This window comes from Pygocentrus nattereri, chromosome 2, assembly GCF_015220715.1.
Source record: "Pygocentrus nattereri isolate fPygNat1 chromosome 2, fPygNat1.pri, whole genome shotgun sequence".
NCBI classification, from domain to species: Eukaryota; Metazoa; Chordata; class Actinopteri; order Characiformes; family Serrasalmidae; genus Pygocentrus; species Pygocentrus nattereri.
Window position 1 is genome coordinate 19,839,157 of NC_051212.1, and position 12,355 is coordinate 19,851,511.

The 12,355-nt window shown below is 35.6% G+C and overlaps 1 protein-coding gene across 2 annotated transcripts; it reads left to right on the forward strand.

The window, feature by feature from the left end:
• The first annotated feature begins 2,123 nt into the window (after positions 1-2,123).
• On the forward strand, positions 2,124-12,049 carry LOC108434831 (placenta-specific gene 8 protein-like). Of its 2 annotated transcripts, XM_017710240.2 has the most exons (4): positions 2,124-2,187; positions 2,375-2,506; positions 3,763-3,917; positions 11,395-12,049. In XM_017710240.2, exons 2-4 carry the CDS (start codon positions 2,389-2,391, stop codon positions 11,578-11,580), a joined length of 459 nt encoding a protein of 152 aa, XP_017565729.1. In that variant the 5' UTR covers positions 2,124-2,187; positions 2,375-2,388; the 3' UTR covers positions 11,581-12,049. The 2 variants fall into 2 exon arrangements, with proteins under 2 accessions (XP_017565729.1, XP_037391422.1); XM_037535525.1 differs by lacking the exon at positions 2,124-2,187 and having other exon boundaries at positions 2,324-2,506.
• Positions 12,050-12,355: the final 306 nt, after the last annotated feature.

The following is a 12,355-nucleotide window of genomic DNA, read 5'->3' on the forward strand; positions in this document are numbered from 1 at the left end:
GGTTTGTCGCTCATTTGCTGCCTTTACTCTTGTGGAAAAGCTTTGTACTAGATGTTGGAACATTGCTGTGAGTTCCATTATTCCAGTAAATGCTATTGCACATCTCCACAGCTCAATGCTGGGTCTTTGTACATGCTGTGTTTAGGCAGTTGAACACCAGTGTCAGCACTGAGTCCACCTTAAAGGGGCAGCTGGTTACTTTTGGACATATGTACAACATATGTAATAAATATAATGACATCAGTTATATATATATATATATGTGTGTGTGTGTGTGTGTGTGTGTGTGTGTGTGTTCATAGTACATTTCTCCTAAATTGTTGTAGTTCTCTGAGTACTCACATTAACCTCCCCCCTGCCTTTTTTTTCTCTAGTCCATGGTGGTAATTTCCACAAAATAACCAGATATTCAGACATTCCACAGCATAAGCAGGATGTCAGACAGTGTCTGTGCTGGAAGAAGCATCATGGTAGGTTTTCAAAATGCTTGTGCATTTTTTTTTCCAGTTTTCCAGAATTTAATGTTGGTCAGAACTCATAAGTTGTATTTTGTCTTTTGTTCAGGAGAAATCGTGGGACTCTGTAGAAGCCACACAAACCACAATAAGGAAATTCTCTTCCGCATTGCCACCCCTCTTTAAACTCCCATAACTGCATTTCCGAGGGTTTTGTGGCAAAATATTCTTTGCATTTCTTAACATTCTGGCTACCTGCAGTATAACGGTCTAATGAACTCAAATATGTAAACACTGATGGAAAGGACATTGATGGAAATAACTGCAAAATGTCTAACACTGATGGAAAGGACATTTATATCTAGTTATTGTGTTTTTCATTCTTTTTTCTATATATTGACCCCTAATTGTAAAGCCTTTTTGCTTTGAATATATTGTACAATGCTAATACTATGTACTTTGTTACAGTTAGATAATGAAACCAAATAAATGTGATGTGATTTCAGATATACATAAATAAATGTGGAATAAATGTTAAATTTGTCTTGTGCTTAACTTCTTTAGTCTTTGATAGTTGTGTGGGCTATTGTGAAAGTCTGGTGTAATCTTATAACCCCACTGAAGCTTTTCTTCACTTTGACCAGATTTAGATTCACACCATCCCATTAAACATGTTCCCACAGGCCACTTTAGTGGGAAAAGGAAGACACTCTATTTCGGATGCAGAGCATATTTTCTACACTGCTCTCTATCTGAGCTTTACATCAGCACAGTTCCTGAAAGTCCATGATGGTATAACACTGACTGATGATTACATGTCAGGTTAAAATGAGAAGAACCCTACTACTCTGCAGATATTTGGATAGCTTCACACAACAGTATATTGTGAATTAGCAATCTTGCTGCTGCTAAGACAATACAGAGAGCCTTTGAATACACAATAAACCCATTACAAGGCCAAGTTTTATTGCACACTTCTATAGTCTAAGAACAGCTCAACCAGTTTGCATCAAAATCCCTGTAGTTACTGAATAATAAGCCTTAGTATTCAGTAAGCCTGGGATTTAAGGGTTAATCATTTTTCTATTAAAGCATAATAGTAAAATATTCATTAAAACTGTATTAAAATGCAATGAAATATTTAGAAACATTTTTTATACATTTTTAAAACAATTTTATAACACATTACTCCCTTCTGGACCAGCTGTAGCTTGTGTAATTTCTTAAAGCATTCATTGCTGTTTACCAGTGAATCAGTTAAACTGGAATGTGATAAAAATCATAAATATTTTAGAATTAAAGAATTTCCATTCTATAATTTTAATTTGACAATACTTGGCTAAATAGCCTGGACCAGGACCTGGAGGTATCCATTCCTGCTTTCCTAATTCAATAATAACTTTGCCAGTTTGCAATTTTTTCCATGTGTTGCTGAATAATATGCCTTAGTAATAATAGCCTTAATAATAAGCTTGAAACATTAAGGGGTAAAATGCATTTGAATTAGCTTTGGGAAACTACTTCTTTTTTCCCTAAATAAATAAGGCCAGCTCAGCAATTGTAGCCCGTGTCAAATGAATCTTAGACCAAACACCAAGGTGATTATCTTTCCAGGCTCCTGTTTACAGTAGATATCACATGACCTGTGGGAGCACATAGGCCAACACTGTTGTTTAGTTCACACTGTGAGGAGCCACACTTTAAGTTTTAATTGCCCCCTGGACTTGATAAGGTATGTTTCATTACTCTCCAGCATCTTAAAAAGACAACACAACATTATCCATCTCATTCTGTTTATTGCTGAAATAGGTTCGTTTTTAAAATCACGGTAAACTTTGATGTAGAAGAAATGGTAGCATGGTGTATGACCCCTGCAGTCCAAATGGATATCTGAATGACATTTCAACCTGGTGGTTCAGGACTACATTTCATCATGGACAGAGAAAGACTTCCTCTTCAGTTGACAGTGGTGCAGTCTCAGCCTGGTCCAGCAGTTCGGGATGGGCAGTGGAGCACTGGCCTGTGTGAATGCTATGGGGATATGGGAGACTGTGAGTAGCCTACTGCTCCTCTTGTGGGAGGTCTTACACTGAAGCAGGTCTACATTTTAACATTTACATTTTAAGATAGCATCAGCTTTCTACAACATTTTAAAACTATATTTACAGTTCTGTGAAAAAGTCAAAGATCACCCTTCATTCAAGTTGTTCTTTTTTCAGAAGATATTTCTGAGATTAGATATGAGATAATCTACTTATATTATTTAGGGGAATTCCTATATTCAAAGGAAAATAAGAGAAAAAAACAGAAACTCCAGTTCAAAAACGGTTAAAAGAGAGAGAAAACTGAACTCCTAACAACCATGCAATACAAAAACTTTCACCACTAGATAAACAGTACTTAAAGAGAGAGAGGAGGAAATCAAGTTCCACTTTTGCTTCAGATCTGAAAAAAATCCACTGGTGTTTCTTTCCATCCCCCCACTGTGAGAAGACACTCAACACTATGAGTCTGAAAGGATGTGCAGCTGTCAAAAAGCTCTTTCTGAGAAAAGGAAATAAACAAAAATAAGAAAATTTGCAAATCAAATAAAGAAGCTGATGTTGTTCTCAGAACAATGGACCGCCCCAGAGTCCAGACCTCCACATCAGTAACTGTGTTGTGATTATGTGAAGCAGAAAATGCAACTGGCTGAACTTTAAAAGTGTGGAAAAATATCTCTGCATTTTCTTTGAAAAACTTGACGATGGAAGCTGTAATGAATGTAAAGCAAACCTGAAAATTGCATTCTACATTATTATTATTATTATTATTATTATTATAATTATTACATTGTTATAATTATTATAAGTTGTCAAGGCTTTGGTTAAATCTTCTCCTAAATAAATATTTTCTGCTTTTTTATTTTCCCTGATGCTGATAATTGAATACCCTGTACTTAATGACCGTTTTGACAGCAAATGTAATACATGAAGGGTGTTTTTTTCTTTTGCAATATGACAAATTATGTTCATATAGTATGTGTGGGGTGCATGGCAGCATGTGATGATGTGTGGGGTGTATTTAGCTCTTTGTGAGGACCAAATGTCCCCAGTAAAATGGAAACTCTGATGGACAGTGGATGAAAAATGGGATGTTTTGACATAAACAAACCAACTCATTTTGCCGGAAAAAATTTTTAGTAAAATGGTAAAAATATTAGGGTTTAGATTTAGGCAGAGCTGCAATAATACAGTAATTAATTAATAGAAAATACATCACTGACAAAAAGATGAAAATGTAAACTTGTGTGTCTGGATGTGTGTAGGTTGCTTTGCTCTCTGGTGTTTGCCTGTGTTTGTGTGTAAGACGAACAGGGCCGCAGGGGGCTGTGTATGTTTACCTCTGCTGGACTGTGTGGGCTGTGTGCCTCCAGCCTCCCTCGCAATGCGTGCAGCAGTGAGAGAGCGCTATGGCATAGAGGTACGAAAAACACACATTCTTTCATTACTGATTAATGTAAAATATAAACTGCTGTAAATTTACAGTGTAAGCACTGCATTAATCAACTGTAATCCTTAAAAACAGTAGACTGAGGTGAAGATTGGGTCATTTCACATTATCATTTTGTTTTTATTTGGTTTAACATGCTATTCCTGCCACAAATATATGTTTGATATATTTTACATACTGTCGTACTTTCACAGTGTTTTGTGTTTCAATTAATTAAATTATCCTTTAGTGTTGTAATTACTAGATATCTGGTTATGGCTGTCTTTGTGGCCTTAAATACTGGTATAAATGCAATAATTGCTATAATATGATGCTCAGTTCATGGTGGGATTAATAAACAGAACTACAGTGTTGTGAAAAAAACACTGTTGTGATTATTCTTTAAAATATGTAGCAGTAAGCATCTATGTCCAATCATTTTCTACTAGAAGCTAGCAGATTAAATTTTCCATTTGTCTGTATCTTTAAATGTTGTAGTACATAATGTAACACAATTTAAGGGTCTTTAGAGAGTTGTGTGTGCACATTAGATCACAACCATTAGAAATACAGGAGTGAATGAAAAACATACAGGAACTATATTTTGATACAGTAATACTTTAGTACAGTAAAAGTTTGTACTTTAATAATACTGATTGAGTACTGTAAATAAAATTCATCCAACTTGAGAAACTGCTGCCAATTTAACAGTATGATTTACAGTGCACTATACAGGATATCTCCCACTGTCTGTTTTTCTTCAGTCTCATGCCTTTTGAATTTTGATAAACATCTTCACCCCAGTGTCTCAGCTACTGAAAAGGTTGTTGACGGTTAGAGAGCAAGTTCTGATAAGAGCTCCTCAACACTTCTAACCCAAAACACTGAAACTTTCCCACATATGACACCTCTATGTGTAGGATGGGGGTTTGTAGATAAGCTGGCCTGTGGCTGTTGTGCTTTGTACTACAAGAATAAATGAACGCTTCAGCAGGCTTCCTCTTTACACGTTCCTCTTTACATATTCTTATTGTGCTGGGATATTTCCTAACTACGTAGAACAATGGTTTCAAACATGCATTCAAACATTTACACCCTATTCCATCTATAAGAGGAAGAGTTACAAGAGACAGGTTATTCAGGTCTGGACAGACATGAGTCATTTTGTTGTAAATGACAGTGGCAGCCAGTCATAATTGTGCCACAGTCAAGTCAAGACTGAGAATGAGACATATTGAGTCAAGACCTGAATGAATATAAGTATATATGTATATATAAATATATCAATTGACTATATTACATAACATACATTACATAACTCTTCCTTTTATAGCTGGAATAAGGTATAAATGTTTGAATGAATGAATTTTTGAGACTTTTGTTTTATATATATATATATATATATATATATATATATATATATACATATATGAACTGAAAATGAGTAACTGCAGCTATGTGCTGTTTGTTCAAGTGTCTTTTTAAATGAAGCTTTCAAACCCAACACCTTACATTGTCATCGGGAGACTAAACACAGTGAATAGTATCTAAAACTGTCCAACTAAGCCAGAGCTCCATTTGCAACTTTCTTCTGTTCAGCCTGATATCCATCACTAGCTACCAAATCAGTGTCCTCATAAGATAAGTTAAAAAAATGATCCGTGGCAGTGTTTGTGTTCATTTGTGTAGGCTATGTTTAAGGGATCTCTGATCTAGAGAAAGGGTTTTGTTCTGTTTATTCTTTGTTTTGATGATATTTAATTATAATTCAGTTTCTAGTTACCTCAGACAAAGACATCATACTCAGCAGCAACGTCCAAGTCCATCTTCCCTCTAGACTAAGACAAGAATCCAAATGAGGCCAAGACCAAGACTGCTAGTTTCTGGTCTCGAGACCAAACTCGAGTACTACAACACTAGGTCATAATACAGGTTAGGAGGATAAAAAGTAACACCTATCAATGGCATGAACACTGTAACACCACATTTTGGAACCACTTGATGAAATGAGCTGTGAGGCTGTGAGGCAACTGGCCACACCTAAATGTTTGAATGAGGATGTATACCATTACCTAATGCTATAGCAATCTAACAGAACAATCCCACTACCTTTCATAGCAGCTTTGCATGTATCTACCCACTGCTACCTACCTGGTAACTACAAAAGAGCATGAGAAGATTTAAGTTCAAATCATTATTGAAGAATATTGTAAAACAGTAACATACAAACTAAAAAACATAACAGTTACAAGTTCCAAATGTCCACGGACAGCTGATATGGCACCCCTGCTAGCGTGACACTAACACTGAACTGCAAACAATTTAAGCACACTAATAGAAATTTGCATTATTCCAGTTGTGGAAATAGAATAAATGGAGGCTTTTCATTAAAGTCTCTTTAGTAAACTTCACCACATAATGACATGCTCACAATTTTGTCTGACTGTCAGTGTAAACAAAATGAAAAGGTTAACATTCATGTGAATGAATATGCAGCATTTTACAATGGCTTCAAGCATGTCTAGGCCAATCTGGGTTTAGATCCAGCCCTTATAGTACTGAATGCAAGAGCATGGGGCGGGATGTCATGAGCACAAGTAATTAACCCAAATGGATAAAGAACCTCAGGGGTGTTTCACATTATATAATAGGTCACAACACGCTTGACACAGAATCACAGATGAGTGAATCCACATCTTGAGCTAGATGTAAATAAATCCCAATTTCAACCAACTTGTATACAATTTACCACCTTTTGGTGGTACTAATGTTCTTAGACTTCACAGAAGCCCTAAATATTTCTAATCATTTGTTAACAGCAAGTCATACAATATGGATGACATAAATGAATCCATATTTTAATAGGACAATTTTTTTCTTTAAAAAAGTGGAGGGTTTAACTCAGCTAGCCCATTCATACCAGCCACCCCTGGACAGTGACATGCACAAATAAAGATAGCAATAAACAGTTGAGACTAATAAACAGGTCTCCAACCTGAGAAACTGCTGCCAATTTAACAGTATAATTTACAGTACAACTATACAGGATATCTCCCACTGTCTGCACACATGTGGAAGCAATAATAACTTTACTTATAGAGCAGTAAATTGATTCCATGATTTAGATGCATAGTAACAGAAAGTGTCTCTTCACATTTTCTGTATTTCATGGAGTGTATTTGCAGAAGGTCAGTATCTGCAGATCTAAGATCGCCTGTTGGAATATAAACAGATAGGCAGGCATTCTGTGAGGTGATTTGAGATCACTTAAGTTTTAAAAACTAATAAAAACTTAAAAATCTATCCTAAAAGATACAGGCAGCCAGTGTAGCTCTTCTTTAACTCTCTATTTGTTGTTCTTGCTAGGCTCAATGCTGCTGCATGTTGTATGAGTCGTAGAGGGTGTAATGTTTTCTTACACTGTAAAAAAAAATGGCTTGTCAGATCAACCTAAAAAAGTACTTCATATGGTAACAAGCAACTGAATTGAGTTTTATTCAACTAAAGTATTTATTTAGGTTGAACAAAACTAGTTAATTTACTTGGTACCACATAAAGTACCTTTTTAGGCTGGTTTTACAAGTCAAGTTTTACAGTGTAGGAGGTCTAGTAAGAAGAGCGTTACAGTCACCCACCCTGTTTATAAGAAAAGCATGAACAAGTTTCTCTGCATTACTCTGTGATACATCAGACTAAACTTTCACAATACTTCTTTAACTGCTTTTACCTGCAGGATAAAACTGAACTCAGCTTTTGTACTTCAGGTTTGGGGCATGATGCAAAGAGCTCTACACATAATTTGTACTTCAGATTTTTCTTTATTTAGTTGTAAAAACTTTGTGATATCCACTGAGAAATACTTAACACGCAGCTGGTAAGCTTCTTGAGAAGGAATGAAAATATGTAATATTGTATCATCAGCAATAGTTATGAAAATTGAAATCAAGTTTCCAAAACTGTTCCTGAGAGGCATAACCACTTTTCATGATAGTAGATTATAATCCATTAAGACTGAAATAGAAACTGAAATTAGTGTATCAGCACTGAACCTGAGTTCACTCAATAGGGCTGTCTCAGTGCTATTATGAAAATGAAATGTTGCTGAAAGGTTGCTTTAAATGTATTTGATTCAAATAAGTACACAGGCTCCCTATGAATCATCATAATCGTCAACATAATTACTGTGTGTAACCTAATTAACTTTATTAACATAATATTTTGTTCGGAATGTGGAACTGATGGATTTATTTTTATCATGTAAATTCAAAAACTTTTTTTTAGTATAGATGCATATTTAATTGTTAGGAAATAACTTTTTCAAAAACTTTACTTAAAAAAGGAGGAAATTCATCTGAAATAGTTGTGTATGGAAGGATCCATGCTACTTCTTTTTAGTAGAGGCTTTACAATGGCAGCTTTACAAACATCAGGAAAAGCACCTGTTGACAAAAAAAAAACAGAAACAAAAACAAAAAACTATAGTCTAAATTTAATTTTTCACACAGGAACAGGGTCAAGATCACATGTGGAAGAAAGTACAACAGTTATAAGCTCCTGATAAGCGAAAGCAGATAAAGATATCATAATGATGTAGGTGGCATATCAGCATATCAGGAAATTCACAGGAACTGGTTACAGCAGTATGAGCTATGCACTGTGAAAAACAAGCAACTGAACTAGTTTTATTCAACTCAAAAAAATGACATTGATTGAAAGAATCGTTTATTCAAAGTATTTATATAGTTTGAATAAAACTAGTTATTTTACTTTTTACCACATAAAGTTTTTTGGTTAATCTTATGAGCCATTTTTACAATGTAATTCTACTATGTATACCAAATCAGCATCCTTGTAAACATACAGGTTGGTAGGTGATATGCATCCAGTATGCAGTGGAAGTCACACATTGGAAGTGCCTATAAAAACAGAATAAACTAATACTTGTGAAATCTTGCTCTATTTAGGCTCCTAATGGCAAACGGCATTGCCTAATGGCAATACTGAAAGTAAAATGTAAAATTCATGGAATTACTGGAACATACAATAACTGGCCAATCAAAGTTTTTATGTTAAAGTAATTACTAGTAATTAATAGTTCCCCACATTTATATTCTTCCCCACCAAGAATATAAATGTTAGGATCAAATGTCCATATATAATGAATAGCAAAATATATACAATCTACAGAGATCAATTGTGTAGAATGTACTTAAGTTAGGAGCACCCTAAATCGCTGGCCCAGGACCAGGCTTCCACTTCTCTCATATGAATGAGTCCAGTTTTCATTGCAAGTATTGATTAATAAGACAGTCACGATCAGGATAAGGAATAAGCCTAAGAATTTAAGAGGTTAAAAACAGTATTGAAGTTCATGCATTACTGTATTGTACAACTCCATTTACAAAAAAAGTTGGGATGCTGTGCAAAATGTAACATTTAAACCAAATGCAATGATGTGCAAATCCTTTGAACCCTATATTTCATTGAAAATCCTACAAAGACAACATATCAAATGTTGAAATTGAGTAATTTTGTTGTTTTTTGAAAAATATATTACATATAACATTTGGCGCATTATGAAATGAAAATGAAATAAAAAATACAACAAAGGAGACCCTGAACTGTTGAGCAGCTGAAATCCTATATCAAGCAAGAATGGAAAACATATCGCTTTCAAAACTACATCAGTTCATCTCCTCAGTTCCCAAACACTTACAGTGTTGTTAAAAGAAGAGGTGATGAAGCACAGTGGTAAACATGCCCCCTTCCCAACTTTTTCGAATGTTTTGTTGGCATCAAATTCAAAAGGTGCAAATATTTTTCCGAAAACAAGAAAGTTTTCTCAGTTTCAACATTTGATATGTTGTCTTGGTAGTATTTCTAGCAGTCTATTTTTATTTACATTCTGCACAGCTTCCCAACTTTTTTCGGAAGTGGGGTTGTAGAAGCTGCACTCTGTAAGAGCTGGAGATGTGTAGAGATTTAGCAACCTCTCTGGTGGAACTGTGTAATTGCATGCAACGTTTTGTAATGTGTGTCATGTTTCCAAATTGATTGATTCGAAAGACGAAACGCATTACAAAAAGTTCTTCCATTGATTGATTGATTGATTGATTTGTCAATTAATCAATTAGTTAATCAGTCGATCAATCAATCAATCAAACTTTATTTAAACTCGGAGCACATTGAGAGAGACTCTTGTTTACAATGTAGTCGAACCAACGCAGACATCAGGGATTGAGATGTTAAATAGTAAAATCATAACAAATGCTAAAAAGTAATAAGGACCATAGTAGTAAATGTAAAAAACCATTAAAGCATTTTAAAAATCTGATGATTGTGAGTATGTTGAAACAGTTTTAAAAAGGAACTCAAAACTAGGTGAAGGACGTGTCTTCCAATGGTTGTGAATGATTTATCTACTATTGTCATCATGTCTTTATCAGTATACAGTTTTTTTTGCATTTTAGACCTAAACATCAAGCCAGACCACCTGTTTGAGCTGGTGTGTAAACATATATGTCTTAAAACTCCTGTGAAATCTGTCAGATAAGATAGACAGTGGTTGTAAAAATTAGTACAAGTCATTCAGTTTGGCTTTTATCAACAACAGTGATGTGTGCAAAAGCTTTGAACTACTTAATGACCAAATGACACAGAAATGTGATAGACAATTCTCAGAAAATGCCATTCAGGGCCAAACATTCAGGGCTCAACTGGATGCTGAAGTTTATACGCACTCAGAGGTCTATGAGTACATTCTGTTCACTTATATTTACTTTAGCTGAAATAAGAGCTTTGTTTCGTTCTTCTTACGTAAGAATTTCAAAGAAAGGCTTCCTTCATTGTTGTTGTCTAGGTTTACATGGCTGAATGCAAGGTTCATTTGACATTCAAAAAAGGCATTAGTACATTCATGTGCGAATACAAGTGTGCAATCTGCTTTTTATCTTCATGGCGTAAGAGTCAGTGGTGGAAGACTATGCTTTGGAAGTTACAGAGGCAGTGGTGTGTATAATGCTGGGCTACTGATTCCTTCTCAGTTGTGAAGCCCTTGTGCAATTCACTGTGACCTCAGAACATGAAAGAAGAAGAACAAGAGAACAGTGGTATGAATGAGTTTGAAGGTGGCGTGACAAAACTGAGCAACAGGCTTATTACGAGAGTGAAGGCTTTTGCGCAAGTGTTATTGAAAACAGTCCAAGAGCTTTTTGTGCAATCTTATAGCAATTTAGAGCAGTTTGAATTTGAAATTGAAAAAAGATTTGATGACTTTCACCAGAAGAGGGTGCTCTATTATTCTGAATTACTGACTGTTTACAGAGGAGTTTAACAGAAATTTGCACGTACAGATTTTTCAGTTCCTGCGTCAGATACTGGCAGCATTATATTACTTGACGTAATTGATAATCATAATGCCTCTCTCTCTCTCTCTCTATCTCTCTCTCTCTCTCTCTCCCCCTCTCAGGGCAATGTGTTCAGTGATTGTTTCTACGGCTGTTGCTGTTATCCTCTGTCCTGGTGTCAGATGTCCAGAGAAATCAAGAAGCGGACAGCTGCCTTGGCCAAAGCCCAGTCTTCATCGCTCTCCTCTTCCTCATCTAAAACATGCCGCACTGCCCTTCTCTACCTGGACGACTCTCATCTCATTTAGAATACTAGGACTCGTACCACAGCAGCAGCAATGTTTGGTTTAAAGAGCCAGGCAAACTGCAGTGCAAAGGAGAGCATTTTGTACCATTAGAGAATATTTTATAACTGCATGAGTTTGTAAAAGACTTTTTACAAGACTTTGATTTTTTTTTATTTTATTATCATTAATTTTTGACTCAACATTTTGCTGTTAGTTATGGAGAGAGAGAGAGAGAGAGAGAGAGAGAGAGAGAGAGAGAGAGAGTTAACACTTCAGTCAGATTACCAAAAAAAATTAACAAAAAGGCTTACAGACTTTTAATTTCACTGAAGCCAAAGACTTACTTGACTGAACCCTTTACTCCTGCACTGAAAATTCTCTAAGAAAACACAGCAAGACATTTACTCAAAACTAAAACACCTAAGCAGCTCTTAAAAAGCAAGAAATGCTCATATTTTCATCAGACAGGGAGAGAGAAAGAAAGAGAGAGAGAGAGAGAGAGAGAGAGGAGAGAGCGATGGAGAGAGAGAGAGAAAGAGGGAGAGAGACAGAGAGAGAGAGAGCGCAAGGGAGAGAGAGAGAGAGAGAGAGAGAGAGCGAGAGAGAGAGATGAGAGAGGTGGTGGGTGTATTTTAGGTCAGTAAACGATGACTGATAACTGGTCTGTCCAGGTTAGCTGAAGAAAACAGAGTCTTTATAAATGCACCACCCAAACCAACTTCTCTAACAGAAATCTCTGCTTAAAAGAAGCTTTACAACCTTTAATACATTTAAACTATTCAAATGTATCGGGGGG